Source organism: Macaca nemestrina, chromosome 11 (genome assembly GCF_043159975.1).
Source record: "Macaca nemestrina isolate mMacNem1 chromosome 11, mMacNem.hap1, whole genome shotgun sequence".
Classification (NCBI taxonomy): domain Eukaryota; kingdom Metazoa; phylum Chordata; class Mammalia; order Primates; family Cercopithecidae; genus Macaca; species Macaca nemestrina.
Window position 1 is genome coordinate 4930881 of NC_092135.1, and position 25151 is coordinate 4956031.

The 25151-nt window shown below is 39.8% G+C and overlaps 1 protein-coding gene across 1 annotated transcript in view; it reads right to left on the bottom strand.

Annotated features, from left to right (window-relative positions):
- LOC105492439 (uncharacterized) overlaps positions 1 to 20684 on the bottom strand; it is a 71253-nt gene extending 50569 nt beyond the window's left edge. The window contains exons 1-2 of the mRNA XM_071072497.1: positions 20609 to 20684; positions 19678 to 20192 (exon numbers count right to left, since the gene is read on the bottom strand). Coding sequence (XP_070928598.1) covers positions 19678 to 20192; positions 20609 to 20684 — 591 coding nt within the window. The remainder of the gene's footprint in view (positions 1 to 19677; positions 20193 to 20608) is intronic.
- Between the last annotated feature and the right edge of the window lie 4467 nt (positions 20685 to 25151).

The following is a 25151-nucleotide window of genomic DNA, read 5'->3' on the forward strand; positions in this document are numbered from 1 at the left end:
TGCTGTATGTATTTTGGAGCTCTGTTGTTAGGCACATACATGTTTATAATTGTTTAATAATCCTAATGGATTTCCTCTTTTATCAGTATAAACCCCCTCTTTATTCTAGTAGCTTTTTCTGTTTCATCTTGTTTTAAAATTTATTTTTTTGTTCATCTGTTGTATTTTTCCTTTTATGGTCACCCTATTTGTATCTTTAAATCTTAAGCTCAGAGATGTTAAATAAATAATTTTAAAACAATGCCAGTTAAATGTTCATGTTTCCTGGGGAGTGGATCCACCAACCTCTTTACACCATCATCTAGAAATCCTACCCATCTTAAACCTATATTTTTGAGATTATTATTAGATATAAACTTCTATGTTTAAAGTATTTTTTTCATTATTTTAAAAATGTTGCCTTACTGATGAGAAACATGTTTCATCATTCCTTTGTTTCGTGTGATGTCTTTTTGTCTTTCGGATTTCAAGATTTTTCTTATTATTATGAGCTTCTTTAGTTTAATTTTCTTTATGTTTCTTGTGTTTTAGATTTTGTTGTTTGCTTCAGCTTCTTGGATTTCTAGATTTATAATTTTATTTAAAATTGGACAATTTTTGAGCCGTTATTTAAGTATTTTCAATTCCCCTTGTTTACTTTCCTTTAGATCTCCAGTTACAGATTTATTGAGCTGCTTAAAATCATCCCATTTCTCACTGGTGCTCTGCTCAGTTGTTTTCAGTGTTTTTTGTTTGTCTCTCTTTCCTTCTCTGCTTTCTTTCTCCTTTTCTTCCTTTCTTTTTTCTGTGTTTCAATTGATATAGCTTTCATTGCTATGCTGTCAAGTTTACTACTCTTTTCACCAACATAAAATCTGTCATTCATCCTGCCTAGGGAATATTTGATGCAATGCATTGCTTTTATCTCTAGAATTTTGATTTGAGTTTTTCCATATCTTCTATATGTTTATCAAATGTATTTAAACTTTCTTCTAGATTTTTAAATATATTAAGTGGAGCTATGATAACTGCTTTTGTGTCTCAGTGTACTAATTCTATCACCTAGATCATTTCTGAGACAGTTCTGATTCTTTGATTTTTTTTCCCTGCTTCTTTTCCTGAGTAGTACATTTTTATTAGAAGTTAGAGATTGTGTTTTGTGCTTTTTTTCTCTTAAATTAAAAAAAGGTTTAAGAAGAGTCTAATTCTTTAAGTTTTATTTTCAATAAAGATTAAAACAATTGCCCTATAATTGATATTATAGCTAATTGATCATTTAGTCATTGCTAAGAGGGTCTAAGAGAGTCCGTTTTGGTCAATTACTAAGGTAGGGCCCTGCTAAATACTTTACTTGAATTATTACTTTACTGGAATTTTGAATTATATTTTCCATTCTGATTGGTGATCAGGAGTTATTTCCATTTCCATGGATGTTTCTGAGAGCATTCTAGTTCAAGTGGTACTTTCTCTACCCTTGGGTTGTTAACTCACATCCAAGAGCTGATTGGTACTCAGCTGAAGAGTGCCACTTGACCATTTTTAAGATATCTAAGTTGTCTTACTTTGCAGCTCCGTTCTATCTAACCCTCTGTCCTGCTAACTTCAGCCATCTTGGGCTCTCTGGAATCTCGACTCTATTTCCTCAGTTTAGAAGTTTCCCTGGGCTCTGCTTGGGCTTCCTTTTCCTGCATTGCAGCCTTGGAACCCTCTGTGAGCAGTAAATTCAGAATTCTGTGGCTTTCAGAGACCACAGCACCTTGCTACCTAATGGCAAATTTCTCTTTTTATCATTTGCCTGCTTCTCGTCTTCCTTTCGTTCTTTTTATTATTATACTTCAAGTTCTGGGGTACATATGCAGAATGTGCAGGTTTGTTACATAGGTATACATGTGCCATGGTGCTTTGCTGCACCCATCAACCCGTCATCTACATTAGGTATTTCTCCTAGTGCTATTCTTCCCCCAGCCCCCAACCCTCAACAGGCCCTGGTGTGGCGATGACCCCGCCCCCTTGTGTCAATGTGTTCTCATTCTTTAAACCCCACATATGAGTGAGAACATGCAGTGTTTGGTTTTCTGTTCCTGTGTTAGTTTGCTGAGAATGATGGTTTCCAACTTAATCCATGTCCCTGCAAAGGACACGAACTCATTCCTTTTTATGGCTGCACAGTACACCATGGTGTATATGTGCCACATTTTCTTTATCCAGTCTATCATTGATGGGCATTTGGATTGGTTCCAAGTCTTTGCTACTGTGAACAGTGCTCCAATAAATATGTGAGCATGTGTCTTTATATATTTATAATCCTTTGGGTATATACCCAGTGATGGGATTGCTGGGTCAAATGGTATTTCTAGTTCTAGATCCTTAAGGAATTTCCACACTGTCTTCCACAGTGGTTGAACTAATTTACAGTCCCACCAACAGTGTAAAAGCATTCCTATTTCTCTACATCCTCTCCAGTAGCTGTTGTTTCTTGACTTTTAAATGATCGCCATTCTAACTGGTGTGAGATGGTATCTCCTTGTGGTTTTGATTTGCATTCATCTAATGACCAGTGATGATGAGCTTTTTTTCATATGTTTGTAGATTCTGGATATTAACTTTTTGTCAGATGGACAGATTGCAAACATTTTCTCCCATTCTGTAGGTTGCCAATTCACTCTGCTGATAGTTTCTTTTGCTGTGCAGAAGCTCTTTAGTTTAATTAGATCCCATTTGTCAATTTTGGCTTTTGTTGCCATTGCTTTTGGTTGTTTTCTTCAAGGGTTTTTATGGTTTTAGGTCTTAGGTTTAAGTCTTTAATCTATCTTGAGTTAATTTTTGTATAAGGTGTAAGGAAGGGATCCAGTTTCAGTTTTCTGCATACGGCTAACCAGTTTTCCCAACACCATTTATTAAACAGGGAATCCTTTCTAAAAAACGTTTTATAACTACAATGAATGTGGCCTTTGAAATAATTATGCTGGTTGTATGTGGGGGAATCAAAATTATAAAGCGGTACACTGAATGTTCTTTTAGGGAAGTGAAGTTTTCTCTTTTAGTGGACCTTTTACTTTGTCAAGGTGTGTGTGTGTTTGGGGTGGGGATTTACTTTAACTGTTCTTGGACTGAAAATCATAGAACATTAGAAGTTGCTTGAGTCCACAAACAGAATTAGCATTTTGACCAAACTCAGTAAATCACTTTTTCTAGTTAAACAAATTTGCCTCTATTAAGAGAGATATTTATCTCCATGGTGATTTCTCAAACATATCTTACAGATTTCCCTTATACAGATGAGAGGAATATGGCAAAAACATAAATAAATAACAAATTGCTCCAAATCAAGCGTCTAACATTTGGCAGAGCTGATGCAAAATCTTTGGACTCCATTTTTGTTGCCTTCAAAACATCCAGCAAGAGCGTCTATTATCAGAGCTAAAATATTTAGTCTTACATAATTAATCCAAATGGAAGTTAGAACAGTTAGAAAAAAAATGTAATACATGTTTGAGACAATTTATTAAGATTCGTATATTTTGGGTCCTTTTGCCAATCCATTTGCTTCTTCCAGTACATAAGTTTGGATGGAAAATATATTACAGTTCATTTAGTTATAATAAACCTTTTGTTTTCATTATGTGCTTTTTACTGCAAATGCTAACATTAATATTCAAATTTTATCAGGAAAACTGCACTTATTCATACTAAATTGCCAGCTGTCTGCTTCTGACCAAAATCTTGGCAAAGTCATTGACTTATGCAGCATCTGGAGTCCAGTTTCTTTTGTGCAGCCCACTCATATCATTGGCAGTGTTTCGAAAGGCAGTCTCATAGCTTTTCGTCTGTGTGATTTACAGAGCTAAGGTTCAGATGAGCTCCTGAATTTACTTCCTTCATAAACTTTATTTCTGCTTCTATGCTAACCTATTCCTAAAGTACCTGATTCTTTTAGCAACTGGATTTAGTAGAGAAAGATGAATATGGGCTATTTATCCTCAAATTTAGCTATCAGTTAAATTTCTTAATGTTAAATGCAACATCTAGATGTTGGGAGAAAAAAACACTTGCTTAAAAATAATAACCCCTATATTTGCAGTCCGATCATGTTGATAATAAGCATAATTAATGTTAGAGACGGTAAGCTGGTGGAGATGAACACTCCTGATATGATCACTTACCTACATCTGTGTGGCTTGCTTCTTTTCATTTATGTCTATACAGTGACAACCTTTTTATTTCTTATGGAATAAAATCAGTGTATTTTATTAGCAGAAATACTTTTTGAAAAGTAATAGATTTCAGATACAGTATTGTCATATTTTCGATTTTGCCTGTGTGACTAACTTATCAAGATCCATGTAAAAATTGTCAATTCTGTAATGGAAATTAGTATGAGAACAGAGGCTGGGGTTTAAGAGAAATTCATGAGAAGAGTAAAAAGAAATATTGTTATCTATTCCATTTATTTTTTAATGCTATTTTAGGATTGCTGGTTAACCTGAAAATATTTTTGCTTTTTTCTTATTGTCAAAAATTAAAAGAATGTATTCAAATATAGTCAAATAAATCAAAGATAGAGAAACAGACTGTCGAATTCCCTCTTACAAACTAACCTCCATGGTTCTATACTACTGAGCACTCAACACGTTTTTAAAGGCATTTTTAAAAAGTGAAAACTGCTGAATGTAATAAAGAAAGATGTGTCCATCAGAGAAAGTCCTGCTTGTTATTGTTTTCTCTCCTTCTAGGGTAGTTATGTGATGTATGGGGTTTAGTTTTCATTGACATTTTACTTATGCTGAGTGGGAAGCCTGCACAGTAGTAATGCAAGTTTTTAAAATTTGCTTAGGAAAACAATATCTTGCAATACTTAGAAAAATATTTTTTATATCCAGGTTATAATGAACAAGTTTAAAATAATATATATATATTTTTTTACCAAAATGGATTCAATATTTAAACCTGAAATATTTAGAAGGACAAGGTTTACTACTTTTCAAAGGATATATTGCAATTATGACGATATGTTTTTACGAAATCACTCTATACAGGCTGATCTATCTCTTTTTTTGTTATCCTCCAGGATAAAATAAACACCAAGTATAAGTATACCACTGGGCATGGTAGCTCATGCCTGTAATCCCAGCACTTTGGGAGGCTGAGGCAGGAGGAAATCTTGAGGCCAGAAGTTCAAGACTAGACTGGTCAAAATAGCAACAACATATCTATTAAAAAACAGTAAGTATACCATCATCACTTCAAATTTAACTCCCATGCTGCTCCCAGAGTAATCATACCGAAACACAAATATGATGAAGCTGTCTCATGCTTAGAACCCAATTAAATCCCTTATAAACCTCAGAATAAATTTAAATTATTCAGCATGGCCTACTTAATCCTTCAGATCAAGCCTTACTTAATTGTCAATACCTCCTCCTGTTCCCAACACTTGCTACAATAAGTGACTTGCAATAGAGAAACATCCTGTTTATGTCCATGCTTTCTGTCTGTATATTTTTAGCTTCTTTTACAATGAGGGGGGTTGCACTTTTTCTTCAATAATTAGCTTGGATATTTGTAGGTAAATCAATGAATAATAAATTATTTTTCTAAACCATTGCTTGCATTTTCCTTCTCCACTCTCTCTCCCCTGTGCTATCTTTGCTTTGGGTTCTTTTCATTAATTATATGGATTAATACCTCCTCATTTTCTTTTCTTTTCCTAAACTTTTATATTTTCATCCCTCATTCTGCCACTGAAAGCATGACTTCTTAAGTCTCAGGCAGATTAATCTTCTTTTCTGAAAAGCATACAGTAGTTGCAATTCCTTAGAGAACTAAAAAGCTTCCACAATATGGTGTCAAACTGCCTCACCAATTGCAGCTTATATTTTCCTGTGCTACCACAGTAAATGTGCCTTCATGAATCCAAGTCCAAAGAAGACCAAACAACTCACTGTTTTCCTGAGCGCTTTCTCACTTCTATTATTGGTTCATGTTGAAATGTTAACACTGTAAAAAGGCCATTTATTCTTCAAGGTGCATTTCAAATATTACCTGCTTCCCGTATAGGAAAGCCTTCTATTATCCCTCAGAGGAGTAGGGATAATATCTATTTGGTTTTTTTAAATTATATTTTATTGTAGATATGTTGTTTCCTTATTAATCGTTATACCTATGAGCCTCTTTAAGGGATTTGAATTTATTACCATAGACTCCCTTTCTGGAAGAATCACTAATGCATAGTAATTTCTCATTTCATGTTGCAGAGGAACAGAGAAAATGAGAGAAACAGACAGAGATAGAGACAGAAGCAGAGACAGAGTAATAGAGAAAAAGAGATTGAGGCTATAAAAAATGAAATAAATATCCCAGAAAATTACATAGAACAAAACTCATTGAGTTTTATAATATAATTTTAGAAAAATGCATTCATAGACTTGCTGATACGGCTTGAATTTGTGTCCCTGCACAAATCTCATGTCAAATTAGAGGAGGGGACTGGTGGGAGTTGATTGGATCATGGGGACAGATTTCCCCCTTGCTGTTCTCATGGTAGTGAGTAAGTTCTCATGAGATTTGATTGTTTCAAAGTGTGTGGCACTTCCCCCTTCTCTCTCTTTCCTCTGTCATGGTAAGATGTGCCTGCCTCACCTTCACCTTCCGCCATGATTGTAAGTTTCCTGAGGCCTCCCAGCCATGCTTCCTATACAGCCTGCAGAACCGTGAGTCAATTAAACCTCTTTTCTTCACACATTACCCAGTCTCAGGTAGTTCTTTACAGCAGTGTGAGAATGGGCTAATATATTTATTTAATTTAAATTTCATAACAGGCTTACAGTTTTTCTCTATTTATAAAATCAAGACATGAGGGTTTACAAAATGTTTCAAACACTTTTTATGAGATTTTTACTTATGGTGTGGCTCTGAACTGTTGTAACCATTAATGCTTCTGACACTAAATGTGTGGATTTGTCCTCACATCAACAAATTTTCCGGCTTCAATTTCTCACACCAACCAATTATCCTATAACTCAATTCAATTCTCCTACAACTCAATTAAAAAAACAAAAAAACAAAAAAACAAAACACTCACTGCTCAGAATTAGTGCAGACCCCACAGGATTAAGAGCTTAAGTTTAGTTACACAAGATTGGCTTCACTTCAGACTCCAACCTGGATCACCCCTATTTCTGGTCAATGGACTATAAAGCCAGGGATCCCACAGCCCCTTTTTCAGTTTCAATAATCTGCTAGAACAGTTCATAGAACTCATGAAAACAAGGTACTTACATTTATTAGTTTATTATAAAGGATACAACTCAGCAACAGCCAGATGGCAAGGATGCATAGGGAAGAGTATAGCTGGGTAGGGCGGAGCATGGACCTTCCCTGCCTGTTTCAGATGTTCTACCCTCCCAGTACCCAACATATTCAACAACTTGGAAGCTCTTTAATCTCATTGTTTAGGGATTTTTATAGAGCCTTCATCATAAAGGCATGACTAATTAAGTCACCGACCATTGATGACTGAACTCAATCTCCGCCCCTGCTTACCTCTCTGGAGGTCTACAGTGGGGCTAAAATTTCCACTTCTCTAATCATGGGCTTGGTGCCTCTGGAAACCAGACCCCATCCTGAAGCATCCAGTGGCCCACCAGTCTCACTTCACTGGCATAAACTCAGGTATAATTGAAAGGGGCTTGTTATGAAAAATAAAAGATGCTCCTCTCACCCTCATCACTAAGGAAATTGTTTCAGGAACCAGGGACAAGGATTCAATATGTATTTCTTATCACAATGCATTTAGACCATTATGAAAAATGTTTAATAACGTTTGCCTATTTCAACTCATTTTCTGTCATCGAAATCGATGTCTACTCTTAATTGTGAACAACAATAACAGCAACAGTAGCAGCTCTTTTATGTAGCTCTTGCAGTAGGTCAGCCACTATGTGAGTGAAGTCATGGGGCCACTTCCATAAATTGCCTTACTGGCTCCACTGCACAGTCACGCAGGTGCCTTGCACTAAGGAAAAGCCATGCAGCAGAAGACTCGAGCAAGGGGAGAGGAGAATGTCTGTGTCTGCTTTGCTTATGGCTTATTCCTGTTGACAGATTACAAGGCACAGGAAAGTCCTGCTTTTTAGTACACTGAAGGATCTTTTTCTTTTTTCTTTTTCTCCTTGTTAAATGAGTCATTTCTGTATGTGTTTTATACTCTAGAAGCCCCTACACTCAGAAAACAGAACAAAATACTTTGTTATGCAAAAGTGTTGACGAATTCTTATGTTCATGAGCTTTTGCCTGCTTTTTACAAACTGGAGAAAATAAAGAAGGTTGGTTTCCTTTAAAGTTCTACAGGTAATCACCCAATCTGAACTCAAGTGAACACATGAATGGATAATTTGAAATAGCAATGTTTTATGTCTTTTTAAATTAAACTTCCCCTGCACACACATATCTCTTGTTTTCTTCACTAGTACCTCCATATATTAAAATGTGGTAAATGAGAAGGTTGTATTTTTTCTCAAATCAATGTTTCTTCCAAAAAAAAATTAAAAAGCATTTCCAGAAGCTCCCCTCCTCATGCTCTCTTGGTTCATTTTCTGCTGCTTTTAACAGGATATCTGAAACTGGATAATTTATAAATCCTTTTGTTCCCTACAGCTATAAAGTCTAAGACATCCAAGGTCAAGAAGCTGCATTTGCTGAGGGCCTTGCTGCTGGCGAGAACTTTCTGTGGTATCCTGAGGCACCACAGGGTGTCACATGGCAAGGGGGGCTGAGCATGTGGCTCATATGTCTCTCCCACTTCTTATAAAGCCACCAGCCCCGCCCCTGTGATGATCCATTAATTTATTAACCCATTAATCCCCGTTCATGAGAAATTTGCCCAGTCATCTCTTCAGAGTTCCACCTCTTAATACGGCCACAGTGGGGTAACATTTCAACACAGTTTAGACGAGATATTCATACCATAGCCTTCTGCCTTTGGCCTCCCAGAACTGATGTCCTTCTAACAGACAAATACATTCATTTTATCCCCATAGCCCCAAAGTCTTAGCACAGTCCACCACCAACTCAAAAGTTCAATATCCAGAGTCTCATCTGTGAGCCTGCAAAATCAATACACGCTATCTACTTTCAAGGCTGAAGAATAATCTAGTTTGACTCAACGCTTTACTTCTTGGACACACCGAGGCAAGGGATTGGCCCCTGAGTCCTCAGGAAGTCCTGCCCTAGGGCTTTGCTAGAGAAAGCCCAGTAGCTGCCTGTATGGTTTGGAGTCCAGTGTTTAAAGCTTTCCCAGGTGGGCGCTGCATGATGCTAGTGATTCCACAGTTCTGGGCTCCTGGTGGTGGCCCCTCTCCCACTGCTCCATTAGGTATTACTCAGGCGAGGACTCTCTGTAGCAGATACAGTCCCACGTTTCCATTCAGCAATGCTCTAATAAAGGCTCTCTGAAGTGATGTCACCCTTGCAGTAAGTCTCTGCCTGGACCCCGAGACTTTCAGCAACGTTCTTTGAAATATGGATGGAGGCTGTCATGCCTCCCTAGCTGTTGCATTTAGTGGCCCTGCAGAATTCACACCACGTGGACGCCTCCAAGTTTTATGGCTTATACCTTTGGGAGCGGCAAGGTTGAGTCACACCTCGGGCCACTAGAGTCTCAGCTGGGATGGCCAAGGAGTGTGCTGTGCTGAAATGCAGGGAACAGAGACCCATGGGGGACCTGGGCAGCAAGCCTGTGGAGGGCATACCAGGTCTGTCCCGCAAAACTATCCTGCCCTCCTAGGCCTCTGGGCCTGTGATGGGAGGGGCTGCCTCAGTGATCTCAGAAATGTGTCCAGGTCTTTCTTCCATTCTTTTGTCATCCACTCTCTAGGTACAAATCTTTGCAAAAGGTTGCTGGGCCACAAACACTAGGTGTTCTCTTCCTAACATGTTTTTATCACTCTGTACAGGGTACAGGGGCAGGCTGAGAGTTTTCCAAATCTTTTCACTTTACTTTCCTTTTGATTACAAATTTCATGTTTAAGTCATTTTTCCCTCTAAAAGCTTAATGCAGTCAAGGCACAGGGGCTCATGCCTCTAATCCGAGCATTTTGGGAGGCCAAGGCAGGAGACTCCCTTGAGCCCAGGAGTTTAAGACCAGCCTGAACAACATAGGGAGACCTGGTCTGGACAAAACACTTAAAAGTTCGCCTGGCATGGTGGCACTTGCCTGGGGTCCTAGTTACTTGGGGAGGCTGAGGTGGGAGGATCGCTTGAGCCCAAGAGGTCAAGGTGCCAGTGAGTCATGATTGCACGACTGTACTCTAGCTTGAAAGACAGAGAGAGACTTTGCACAAAAAGAAAATAAAAACCTTAATGTGAGTAATTAAAAGTAGCTATGCAGTAGCCTGAATGCTTTGCTACTTAGATACTTATTCCAGAAGATAATGTAATCACTCTCAAGTTCAGCCCTCCATAAGGTGCTGGGGTATGGACGCAGTTCAGCCAAGTTACTTTCCCATTTATAGTAAAGGTGGCCTTAATCTCAGGTTCCAATACCTTGTTCCACAGTTCCACCTGAAACTTTGTCGGAATGTTCTTTACTGTCTATAATTTTATCAGTACTCTGGTTGTGACCACTTCACTGATCTCTAAGAAATTCCAAGCTTTCCCTAGTCTTCCAAGCCCTCAGCAGAGTCTAGGATTTTTCTAGCCTGCTCCTCCAAATTCCTCCAGCCTCTGCCCACTACCCAGTTCCAAAGCTGCTTGGACATTTTCAGGTATTCATTCTCAGCAGAGTTCCACTTCTTGGTGCCAATTTTCTGTCTTAGTCCGTTTCCTGTTGCTTATAACAGAATATCTGAAAATGGGTAATTTATCTAAAAAAGGATTTTTTTTTTTTTACATTTATAGAGGGCGAGATGTCCAAGGTTGAGTGGTCACCTCTGGTGGGGATCTTCTTACTGGTGGGACTCTCTGCAGAGTCCAAAGGTGGCATGGGGCATCGCATGGTGAGGGGGCCAAGTGTGCTAGCTCAGGTCTCTTCCTCTTCTTATAAAGTCAGCACTTCCACTTCCACCTTCGTAATAACCCATTAATCCATTTGTACAGAAATAGATTAAGCCTTTTATTTTAACATGTGTTCCATAAGGGACAAATATTTAAACCATAGCACAAGCCAGGCAAACAGATGTTAAGTAGACTATGAGTTTTCTTTTTTCTTTTCTTTTCTTTCTTTTATTTATTTATTTATTTATTTATTTAGAGTCGGAGTCTCACTTTGTTGCCCAGGCTGGAGTGTGGTGAAATGATCTTGGCTCACTGCAACCTCTGCTTCCTGGGTTCAGGAGAAATTTTTGAGGGAGCATTACTTTGAGGAGAGAGATACAGCTGAAGCACTTAAAGGCCTGTTCACAACTCATGGTTGCTATGTGACCTGGTTAATCACTCTTCCTCATTAGGCTGCAGTCCCCTCATCTGGAATAATAGGGTGACCTGGTGACCTCTAACCTTAACATGCTCTGATCCTGTTGTCCTAATGACAGAGGGAAGGTCAGTATTCTAGGTATGTGCACCTTCAGTTTAAGAGTGGCAGGCCACCTGAGGTCAGCATAGGCACAACATTCAGAATCCAAAGGGGCTCACCATCCACCCACCAGCAAAGAAGCTCTGATGCAACATTGCTTTTTGTTCATCAGATCCTGGCCTAGGGCAGTAGTGGACACCAACTAGGTCAGGAAATCCTTGTATTCTCAGTACGTGTTCATGAACAAGGATCCTAATATTTCAAAATCTCAGAGTGAGCCTCTCAAACTCAGTCTCCTTCCATGAAAGAAGAGCACACGACAACTTAATATTTGTACTGTAAAAGTCGGGTCTGATTTATACAAAATGATTCATAGGAACACAGCAAGGACATACTTGCGGCACAAAGATGAAACATGGGAATACCTTGCCTGTCTTTTTTTTTTTTTTTTTTGAGATGAAGTCTCACTTTGTTGCCTAGGCTATAATGCAGTGGCGGAATCTCTGCTCACTGCAAGCTCTGCCTCCTGGGTTCAAGCCATTCTCCTGCCTCAGCCTCCTGAGTAACTAGGACTACAGGAATGCCCAGCTAATTTTTGTATTTTTGGTAGAGACGGGGTTTCACCATGTTTGGCAGGCTGGTCACGAACTCCTGACCTCAAGTGATCCACCCACCACAGCCTCCCAAAGTGGTGGGATTACAGGCGTGAGCTACTGTGCCTGGCCGGAACACCTCAACTTTTAAAGAAAAATTTAGCCATCCTTAATTTGAAACCTTGAAAATAGTCTCAGACTTGCTTTTTAAGGAAGATTTGACAAATGCAATTAGCATGGACACTTGAAGTTTATTTAAATGTCTAGCAGTAGAATGGGTATACAGAAGTACTTCAAATAACATAGCAAATAGAATCTCACAAATAAATGAACCCTACTAGAGCCAATATTTAATATTTTCTGCATTTTTTCTTACAGGAAGAGAATCATCCTTGACATTAAAGGGATACATTAATCGCTGGCAAAAATTATTACGTTTTTGCAGTAAATAAAAGCTAACTGTTTCCAATTACTGTTTCCAATTAAAATTTAAATTAAGAAGAAATAAAAACTTCATGTTTAAAATTCTACTTTTGCCATTTATGTTCCATTTTGTCAACTAAGGCAATTATGACATCACCTCATCTTCTGCAGCATGTCAAGTTCATATGTTATTAAATACTGACAATGAGATGAACTTGAAGAAAGCAAAAGAATAGTTCATTAAGTATCAGGGACATTGTGTGTTATCAATAATGTCAAAAGAGTAAAAATCATACAAACAATTGGCATCAATCAATCACCTTCCATTCGTGCACACTGCGTCAGCTGCCTCACACCCAGCCATCTCCCCACAAGATGTTGCTACAAATATCTGTCTCTCTCTCTGTCTGGCAATATCTTCCTGCCCTTGCCTCTATCTCCTCTTGTTTTTAGATCATTACATCAGACCTTTTCTGTGTCCCCAATTACCATAAGTATAATCTTTTGCAATTTTCTGTCATTTAAGAGGTCAGGTTGCATTCCATGCTTGTCATCCTGCTGATGGTTTAAATATCAAATTGCAGCCAGAAGGTACCAGAATGAGGATGGAGGGAAGTGCACACAGCACATGCATTCCGAAAGGGCTCAGCTGGTGAAGCCTCTCTAATTGCAGTCCAGCTTAGTGTGCCATTCAAGTAAGAATAACATGATGCCCCTGAAAAGGAAGGGAGATTTAATGCTCTGTAATTCTCCCTTCATTCTGAGAGTGTTAACTTCCTTAGATTCATTCGAATCCAAAAGGAGGCTTTAGGAGGGCAAAGCAGCCCTCCCAATAAAGGTTCCTAAATTTAGACCTCTACATTTAAGCTCTTCAATCTTGCTTTCCCAGACACTCAGGTTTTATTCAAAAGAGATGGTGATTTTACAGCAACTTCCTTCTGTGCATCACCCACCAATGTAATCGCCTTAACTTATTTATCTTTTCTACTTTTCTTTATTTGTAAATTCTTATGCAAAATTATTGCTTACTATAGGAAGTGGCTGCCATGGACACATTAACTGACCTCTAAGTGACATTTGTTTGAATTTCTACATAATAAATCAGTCACTAAAATAGATAAAATGATTTGGAAAATGATAGCAAAGTGAGAATTGTTCTTCACAGGTAAGGTTGCAGGAATGCAAATGAGAGACACCTTCTAGATGACTCAACCTCATCATCATAACCAAATTAGTCTCCTTGATAAATGGGCAGTGGGTCATTCATTCCTTTGAGGAATATGACTCTGCTGCCAGTTATTACAAATTGACCAAAGGCACCCCCTGGAACCAGCTGTGATCTTTATAGTTTCAGGGAATGTTCATCATCATGAAAACACGTCTTGCTTCATCTGTGTCATCCTGCCGCCACGTCCACTGGGCCAGAACTAAAAAGCAGTGGCTCTGTTTACATTAATGTAGCTATTTATTTACTTAATTCTGTGTAGGAAAACCATTTTTGCTCTCATCTATGGTTATCCAAGACTTACTGAAATTGACCTTTGAGATGACCAAGGTATTGACTCGTTCAGTTGTAGGTTGATTTTGACCCAAAAGTCTATTAATGCAATGAAACTATTAAGCATCAGAACCCATTCTTCTATTATAAGAAGTCTATCATGTAATTCAGATAAAAATAAAGTGAAATTTCAGAGGTAATAATTCTGAAAAACTGCTAGGACTCTGCTTGATGCTCTAAGTCATGTGCAGTATACGTACATATAATTTGACTTATATAAGTAAGTGTACACTTAAGACAAGCAAATAGGCAAAACTATGGAAGGCTGTAAAACGATCAGTTGTTGCCAGGGTGTTGCAGGAAGTCAGGGATGAATAGGGAGAACACAGAGGGTTTTAAGTCAGTGAAACTACCCTGTATGAAGTTATAATGGTGGATGCATGCCATTATGTATTTGTCCAAACATGTAAAATGTACAATATCAAGAGTGAACCCTAAGGTAAGCTATGGACTTTAGGTGATGATGGTGTGTCAGTGTCGGCTGATCAATTGTAACCAATGTTCCATTGTAACAAGGGATGTTGATGGTGGAGAGGGCTATGCATGTGTGAGGCAGGGGGTAAATGGGATATCTCTGCACCTTCCTCTAAATTTTTCTATGAACCTAAAACTTCCCTAAGCAAATAAATTATTTAAAACACTGGAAAACATCCCAAACCAAAATACATCAAAACAAAACAAAAATAAGCATGGGCCAATGTTCCTAGCATGAAAGAACAAATACCATAGCTTTCTTTTTTATTTTTTCTGCAACATGAATGCAAGCTTCCTTAATTGTAGAGATTATTTGACGAGCCAAGGAATATGAGACTTTAGACTTTAGACACTGAGATCTTAAGGCACCTTGGAGATTGAGAAACCATACTGAAAACCCAAATAAAGGCAAATGACAAGCCCTTTAACGTAGATAAGGCATGATAAAGGTGCTCTGTTTGATTTCAGTCTAATACAAGATTCGATGACCTAGGTTGATGGAACTGATACTGAAAACCAGATCAAATAATGCTTTCTCCAGCCATATCTCAGCCTTCATTGCTGTGCCATAATGATTACAGAGCAGCAGCCACATTTCTTAGAATCTGCTGCATCTAAATTCTATGAATTCTGCTATGTACATATAGAGACTTAGAAGGTAGAAAGCTGCTTGGGTTGGTGCCAGTCACAGCAAAACTAGATCTGTGGCAGAGACTTTTCACTTTCTGTATCAGCTATGGTAGAATGTTGACATATCCCCTAGCATCATATATACCCAGAGGCAGTGGTGGGAAGTGTTTTGACTAGCACAGCTCCACACTGTGTTTGATCATTTCTGACAACTACACTGTTTCTGATTAGGTAGTATTCAAGCTCGGTTCCATGGCCCTCTTGAAATTGTTTAAGCTACAAAATGATGTAAAATAAAGATTTTTCTTTTAATCAACCAACAAGGCTCTTCTTGTTTATAGCTGAAGACTTATTTCAGTACAATTGCCCCATTAAACTGACAGTTTGTGAGTGCACATCATCTTTGCCCATAATGAACAAGGGATAATTTCAGAGTTACCTGAGAAACTTTTACAAATGGCCTTTCTTTATCCCCTTTCCAAACTTCACCTCAACATTCTATTATACCACCTGGTATATAAGAGCCTTCACAGATATGCCAGTCCTACGGAGCTTGAAAAGCTAAATAATTTATTTTGATATTCCAACATAATTAAGAACCACTGACCTAAGTCAGTAGTCCAAATCTGGTTCACATTAAACATTCATTAGAGCTTAGGAAACATAACGAGCCCTAAGTACAGACAATCTTAATCTATGTAAACAAATTTACTAGGGAAAAAGGTTAGAAATAGGGAGATCATTAAATTCCTGGGGTAATTTATATAATATTGTAAATATATATAATATATATTTTTATATTTAAATATAAATATATATTTATATTATATATTTGTAACATTTATTTATATTATATATTTGTAAAATATATAATATAATAGTGCCATCTGGGGATGTTTTCAAGACCTGGTGTTTGGAAGCCTCTCATATAGCTCAATCACTTATCGAAGACCTTAATAAAAGTTCGTGTAAACAACTTAAATGTATCTCATTCTCTGAAAGTATCAGTGGATCACTGAGCCAAGGGAAGTTGTAGAAATTATAAATCTGGATCTCAGAAACATATTCAATAAGAACTCTCATGATTGTGAAGAAGGTAGATAAGTGAAGTCGAAGGCAAAATCAGTTGGGTGGATTACTCATGGTCGCAATGGTTATAAACAAAAGACGCTCATCAATGGGAGGATATTCTTCTAACTTAAAAAGAGTTCTATCTATGAAATTGTGAGGATATTTAAGTTATACTACAATAACAACCACGTTTAATTCCCCTCTCATGCTATATGCTCACTGTGGGTTTGCTGGGGTTTCTGATTCACAGTATCTTCAGTCATGGATGTAGGCTGGAAAACCAACAATCTAGAAGACCTCTGTGGGCTTTGGGTGGTAATCAATATGGCAAATTGTATTCTGGCCAGGAGAACTTTGTGCCACTTAAAGTCTATTCCATTTACTAAAGCAGATAACAGGGTCATGGTCAGCTTGAGAGTCAGGAGAAAAGCAATCCTACTCCAAGCCTTGCAGGAGGAGAATTCAAATGCGAGACCTTGAGCCTTGGGTAACGCATACACTCAAAACCAAAGTCTTAATCCATCCTCATTGTAACTTCTATCTCCCTTCTTCCAAATCTGAGCAGTGTATTCTAAGGAGCATAAACTTTGGAGAAAGCTCTATCTGGCAACAATTAGATCTTTACCTCACGATTAAGGAAATCATTAAATCTCTAAGTTGTAGTATCTTTTTATACCTAAGGGGTGGATCATGCCCACATACCAGCACTGTTAATTGAGATAGATGGTTATTATGATTTTATTATTATCCTTGATTAGCACCCAATTTTCTATCTTGAATCCCAGCACACTTGATCTGGTACTTGATCAAATATGATGATAGAAAAATAATGAATGAAACCTCAATTTGAAAGAAAACTGGACGGGCACTGTGGCTTATGCCTGTAATCCCAGCACTTTGGAAGGCTGAGGTGGGCAGATCACCTGAGGTCAGGAGTTCAAGACCAGCCTGGCCAACATGGTGAAACCCTGTCTCTACTACAAATACAAAATTAGCCAGGCATGGTAGGCACATCTGTAATCCCAGCTACTCCAGAGGCTGAGTCAGGAGAATCTCTTGAACCAAGAAGGCGGAAGTTGCAGTGAGCTGAGATCATGCCACTGTACTCCAGCCTGGGCAACAAGAGCAATACTCTGGCCAAATATATATATATATATATGTAGGCAATAGACTGAAGGGCAAAGTGTTCATCTATTCTTCTAGAACAATGTTTTTGCCACATTGGCTGAACATTGAAATTGCCTGGGGAGTTTTTAAAAGACCAGATGTCCTGATCATTTCACAAGTCAATTAAATCAGTATTTTTTTGGCATGTGGCCAGTTGCTATAATTAAAAAAAATTCCTCAAGTAATTTCAGTGGGCAGCCAGAGTTAAGAACCACTGTTCTATAATCAATGCTTCTGAAACCTGTGTACCTATGAGAATCGTAAGTAGAGTGTTGTAAAATTGTACATACTCAGTAGCCCCGGTTCCAGGCTCTGTGTAGTAAAGTTATATGGAGATAGGTTTCAGGTAGATACAGGATTACAGGTGTTACCTGTAATCACCCTGTCATGCTATCAAATACTACATCTGACTGTAGATGTATATAGAATGAATAAGATCTAGTATTTGAGAGCACAGCATGGTAATTACAGTCAATGATAATTTCATGTTCATTTAAAAGTAACTAAAAGTGTATAATTAGAATGTTTGTAATACAAAGAAATGATAAATGCCTGATGTGATTATTATCCATCATATGCCTGTATCAAAATAACCCATGTATCCCATAAATATATACACCTATTCACCAAGAAAAATGATAAATAAGAAATTTAAAAAATTTCAAAAGGGAATGGTCCATAGATGAAATGAGCTCTCTCTGTAGGTAGTAATTAAGAAGAGTGACCATTTGCAGGGGCACTGCCAAAATATGTTTTAAGTGGGCACGAGTATTAGCCCTGCTGTCCCTAGGAATTTGTCCGTCTCATCTGGCAGTATACTCTCATTAGAAAACTAGTTATTCCCAATACCTGTTGTATTAGGGTTCTCTAGAGGAACAGAACTAATAGGGTATATGTATGTATGAAAGTGAGTTTATTAAGGAGAACTGACTCACATAATCATAAGTAAAGTCCCACGATAGGCTGTCTGAAAGTTGAGGAGCAAGGAAGCCAGTCCCTAAACCTCAAAAACAGACAGTGCATCCTTCCGTCTGTGGCCGAAGGCCCTAGAGCCCCTAGAAACCACTACTGTAAATCCAAGAGTCCAAAAGCCAAAGAACTTGGAGTTTGATGTTCGAAGGCAGGAAGCATCCAGCACAGGAGAAAGAAGTCCAGAAGACTCAGCAAGTTTGCAGATTTCACCTCCTTCTGCCTGCTTTTTCTGGCCACACTGGCAGTTGAAGGAATGGTGCCCACCCAGATTAAGGGTAGGTCTGCCTCTCCTAGCCCACTGACTAAGATGTTAATCTCCTTTGGCAACACCCTCACAGAAACACTTAGAAACAATACTTTGCATCCTTCAATCCAATTAAGTTGACACTCAATATTAACCATCACAAGTCTACCCCTTGTCAATTTGAACCCATACATATCTCCTGAAATAACAATATAATTTTCAAATAAGGAAAACAAGGTCATAATTATGCCTCACATAAAAACAGCTATTCTTTGTACTAAAAGAATTAGTGTGCTAATCCTTACCCTAAATGGTATTATGTAAAGATAACAACACTTAAATTGTGATGCAGAGTCAATAAATCTCTTTTTCTTTTGGAGATGGAGTCTTGCTCCGTCACCCAGGCTGGAGTGCAGGGGCGTGATCTCGGCTCACTGCAAGCTCTGCCTCCCAGGTTCACGCCATTCTCCTGCCTCAGCCTCCCCAACAGCTGGGACCACAGATGCATGCTGCCAGGCCTGGTTGATTTTTTTGTATTTTTAGTAGAGACAGGGTTTCACTGTGTTAACCTCCTGACCTCATGATCTGCCTGTCTTGGCCTCCCAAAGTGCTGGGATTACAGGCGTGAGCCACCGCACCCGGCCAGAGTCAATAAATCTTATGTCACATAACAAAGGAAAAATAAAATAAAATAAAGACATTTTCTTAGTACTAGTGTATACATGTGTTGTGTATACATGCACAAACATATATTTAACAAAGGAGGAAATACTCATGACAATTACAGTCCTTGTTGCTGCAACTGGTCACATGATTGTAGCTGTTATTGATGACTACCTTTTTCTACTACCCATTCTGCATTCCCTTTGTCTTCGGCAAACATCCTTCAGCTAGATGTGGTTTTTTACCTGATGGGGTGATCCTGAAGGGTCTGGGCCATTTGTAGTTCTGCCAAGATTACATTGTTGTAGTTTCCCATGGATCTTAATCACAGGGCATGGTAATATTAAGAGACGCCCAAAGAGATCTCTTATATTCCATGCACCCTCTTCCTTACCTCCAATGTGGAGTAGTAAACTGATTTCATCTTGATAGTCCATGTCACCCCAGCCAACACTGTAACTCCTTTTTTAGCCTGTTGACTTAGAGGTAGGAAGAGCACAAAGTGGCCAGGTGGCAATCTTAGTTTCCAGTTTAATGAAATTATTGTTGTGTCTCCTGGTGGCAGTATTCCTCCCTCGGAAACTAAGACCTTTAGGCCAGCAGAATATAATGTCACAGGAACAGGAAGCAAAAATTTTTCTAGGGGGTCACTAAGGGTAATGGTGAGTGGTGCCACTTCTACTTCTACCCCTTGATTCCTGGACCAATGAATCTTGGCTATGGGAGAAACAGTACCGTATATTGAACGCTGATTCAGGGCATATACCGCCTTCTGGAAAACTTTGCCCCAGCTCTGCAAAGTACTGTCACCTAGTTGGCATTTTAATTGTGACCTCACAAGGCCACTCCACTGTTCTATCAATCCAACTGTTTCACGGTGATGGGAAACGTGGTAAGACCAGTGAATTCCTTGAGCATGAGCCCACTGCTACACATCTTTGGTCATAAAGTGAATGCCTTTGTCAGAGACAATGTTGTGTGGAATACCATGATTGCTGGATAAGGCATTCCATAAGTCCATGGCTGGTAGTCTTGGGCAAAAGCATTGCATGGAGAATAGGCAAACCAATATACACAGTAAGTGCCTATTCTGGTGAGGACAAACTTATCTCTTTTCCATGATGAAAGTGGTCCAATATAATCAACCTACCACCAAGTAGCTGACCGATTATTTCAAGGAATAATGCTGTATTGAGGGCTCAGTGTTGGTCTCTGTCGCTTGCAAACTGAGCACTCAACAGTGGTCATAGTCGGTCAGACTTGATGAATGGAAGTCCATGTCACTGAGCCCATGTGGAAACTTCCATCCCTGCCACCATGGCTACTTTGTTCATAGGCCCATGGGAGAATGACAGGGGTGGCTGGAAAAAGAGGCTGAATGGTGTCCACAGAATGAGTCATCGTATGCACTTGATTATGAAAATCCTTGTCCACTGAGGTCACCCTTTAGTGAGCATTCATGTGAGATACAAATATTGTATTAGTCTGTTCTCACACTGATAATAAAGATATACCCAGGACTGACCTCATAATCGTGGCTGAAGGCAAATGAGGAACAAAGTCACATTTGACATGGCCGCAGGCAACACAGTGTGTGCAGGGGAACTCCCCTTTATAAAACCATCACACCTCATGAGACTTATGAGAACAGCAGGGGAAAGACTAGTCCCCATGATTCAATTACCTCCCACTGGGTCTCCCACAACACATGAGAATTATGGGAGCTACAATTCAAGGAGAGATTTGGGTGGGAACACAGCCAAACCATATCATTCCTCACCTGCCTCTCCCAAGTCCCATGTCCTCACATTTCAAAACCAATCATGCCTTCCCAACAGTCCCCCAGAACTTTAACTCATTTCAGCATTAGCTCAAAAGTCCACAGTCCAGGGCCCCATCTGAGACAAGGCAAGCCCCTTCCACCTATGAGCCTGTAAAATCAAAAGCAAGTTGGTCACTTCCTAGATACAATGGGGGCACAGGCATTGGGTAAATACATCCATTCCAAGTGGGGGAAATTGGCCAAAACGAAGGGGCTACAGACCCATGCAAGTACAAAATCTAGCGGGGCAATTAATCTCAAAGTTCCAAAATGATCTCCTTTGACTCCATTTCTCACCTCCAGGTCATGCTGATGCCAGAGGTGGGTTCCCATGGTCTTGAGAAGCTCCACTCCTGTGACTTTGCAAGGTACAGCCCAACTCCTGGCTGCTTTCATGGACTGGTGTTGAGTGTCTGTGGCTTTTCAGGGTGCATTGTGCAAGCTGTAAATGGATTGACCATTCTGGGGTCTGGAGGATGGTGGCCCTCTTCTCACCACTCCACTAGGCAGTGTTCCAGTGGGGACTCTGTGTGGGGGCTTGCACTCCATATTTCCCTTCTGTACTGCCCTAGCAGAGGTTCTCCATGAGGGTTCTGCCCTGCAGCACACCTTTGCCTTGAAATTCAGGTGTTTCCATATATCTTTTAAAATCTAGGTGGAGGTTTCCAAACCCCAGTTCTTGACTTCTGTGCACCCACAGGGCCAACATCACATGTAAGTCACCAAGACTTGGGGCTTACACCCTCTGTAGCAACAGCCTAAGGTGTATGTTGGCCCTTTTTAGTCATGGCTGAAGCTGAAGGAGCTGGGAAATAGGGCACCATATCCCAAGGTAGAATAGAGCAGGGGAGTCCCTGGGCCTGGCCGACAAGGGAGGTCCCCAAGGCCTCCAGGCCTATGATGGGAGGGGCTTTTGTGAAAGTTTCTGACATGCCCTGGAGACATTTTCCCCATTGCCTTGGTGATTAACATTCAGCTCCTCATTATATCTACCACATTGTCAGGCTGCACATTTTCCAAACTTTTATAGTCTACTTCCTCATGAATGCTTTGCCACTTAGAAATGTCTTCTTCCAGATTACCTAAATCATCTCTCTCACAAATTTCCGCAAACCTCTAGGATGGAATCAAAATGCCACCAGTCTTTTTGCATAGCAAAAGTGACTTTTATTCTGGTTCCCAACAAGTTCTTCACCTTCATTTGAGAGCACCACAGCCTGGATTTCATTGTTCGTATCACTGTCAGCATTTTGGTCAAAGCCATTCAATGAGTCTCTAGGAAATGCCAAACTTTTCCATGTCTTTCTGTCTTCTTCTGAGCCTTCCAAACTGTTTCAATCTCTGCCTGTTACCCAGTTGCAAAGTCACTTTCACATTTTGGGGAATCTTTATAACAGCACCCCACTCCTCTTACCAATTTACTGTATTAATCTGTTCTCCAGCTGAGACTGGGTAATGTATAAAGAGAAGAGGTTTAATTGACTCACAGTTCCACATGTTTCAGGAGGTCTCAAGTCATGGCTGAAGGCAAATGAGGAGTAAAGTCACGTCTTACATGGTGGCAGGCAAGGTAACATGTGCAGGTGAACCCCCCTTTATAAAACCATTAGATCTCATGAAACTTATTCACTAACATAAGAACAGCAGAGTAAAGACCTGCCCCCATGATTCAATTACCTCTCACTGGGTTTCTCCCATGACACATGAGAATTATGGGAGCTCCAATTCAAGATTTGGGTGGGGACACAGTCAAACTATATCAAATATATTCAATTTTTGACCACTCAGAGATGTGAGTCACTAAGACTCACATCCACATACCTCTTCTCCAAATTTCTTTGCCACTGATATAGTTTACCTGTATCCCCAACCAAATCTCATCTTGAATTGCAGCTCCCATAATCCCCACAAGCTATGGGAGGGACCCGGTGGGAGGTAATTGAATCATGGGGCAGTTCCCCCATGCTATTCCTATTCTTGTGATAATGAGTACATTCTCACGAGATCTGATGGTTTTAGAAGGGGCTACCTTCTTTACTTGCCTCTCATTCTTCTCTTTGCTGTTGTCATGTGAAGAAGGATGTGTTTGCTTCCCCTTTCACCATAATTGATTGATTTCATCAAATTTCCAAGGCCTCCCCAACCATACTGAACTGTGTGTCAATTAAACCTCTTTCCTTTAAAAATTACCCATCTCAGGTATGTCTTTATTAGCAGTATGGAAACTGACTAATACAATCACCGATTTTCCCATCATGCTTCTTCCAAGTCCTTAACCATCCAGTCAAACCATTGGCTACAGCCCATGAATCAGTACATACTCATATACTTGGCCATTTCTTCTTCCATCTAAAATGCACAACCAGGTGCACTGATCAAAGTTCTGCCCACTGGGAATATTTATTGTCAACACTATCCTTCAGAGATATTCTAGAAAGGGGCTATAGTGTTGCAGCTGTCCGCTTTTGACTGGTGCCTGCATATCATGCAGAACAATCTGTAAACCAGGCCCTAGGTCTTCTCTTCCTCTGTTAACTGATCATGGGGAACTCCCCATGAGGCAGTTAGTACAGGCTGGGGGAGAGAAGGCATGGTGGCAGGTGTGGAGACCATGGGCATTTCAGCCACTTCCTCGTGTAACTTCTTTGTGCCTTTGGACCTGCTTGAGCCCATTCACGTATATACAACTTCCATTGGATGATGGAATGCCGCTGTCCACACCCCACTTTATGGCTAGATAGGTCAGAAAGCACTCAGTTCATGACAGGCAGTTCAGGTTGCATGGTGACGTGATGACCCATCATCAAACATTCCATTTCTACCAAAGCTCACTGATAAGTCAAGAGCTGTCTCTCAAAAAGAGAGTAGGTATCTGCAGAAGATGGCAGGGCCTTGCTCCAAAATCCTAGAGGCCACTGCTGTGATTCAACTATGTGGGCCTGAAAAAGGCTCCAAACAGCATCCTTATCTGCCACTGACACTTCAAGTATCATTGGATATGCTGGGTCATATGGCCCAAGTGGTAGAGCAGCTTGCACAGCAGCCTGGACCTTTTGCAGAGCCTTCTCTTGTTCTGGACCCCACTCAAATTTGGCAGCCTTTGAGGTCACTCAATAAATGGACTAGAATAACACCCAAATGAGGAATGTGTTGCCTCCATAATCCAAATGCGCATCTCATCCTTCATCTTAGAAGGAATATCTCGACAGTCCTCACACCACTGAACCCTTAGAAATTTCACTGAAGTGAAAGTTCCCTGAATTTTAGTCAGACTTATTTTCCATACCATGGCACACAAACATCTTACCAGTAAGTCCAGTGTGTTTGATACTTCTTGCTCACTGGGTCCAATCAGCATAATGTCATCAATGTAATAAACCAGTGTGACATTTGTGGAAGGGAAAAGTGATCAAAATCTCTGCAAACAAGACATAAATATGGCATAAAGCCAGAGAGTTGATATACCCCTAAGGTAGGACAGTGAAGGTATATTGCTGGCCTTGTCAGCTGAAAGCAAATTGCTTCTGGTGGGCCTTGTGGACAGGAACGAAGAAAAAGGCATTTGCCAAATCAATGGCTGCATACCATGTACCAGGAGATGTGTTAATTTGTTCAAGCAATGAAACCACATCTGGCACAGCACCTGCAACTGGAGTCACCACTTGGTTAAGCTGAGGAAAGATAATCCACTGTCATTCTCCAAGATCCATCTTTCTTCCTCACAGGCCAAATAGGACAGTTGAAAGGGGATGTGTTGCAAATCACCTCTGCTATATCTTTCAAGTCCTTGATGGTGGCACTAATCTCCACAATCCATCCAGGATGTAATATTGTTCTTGATTTACTGTTTTTCTAGGTAGAGGTAGCTCTAATGGCTTCCATTTGGCCTTTCCCACCATAACAGCCCTCACCCTGCCAGTCAGGAAGCAAATGTGGTGATGCTAATTATGCATCCTGGCCCTGGGGAAATGACCACAGGATGAGTCCAGGGACCCACTGGACCCACTGCAAGTTGAACCTGAGCTAAAACTCCACTAATTACCTGA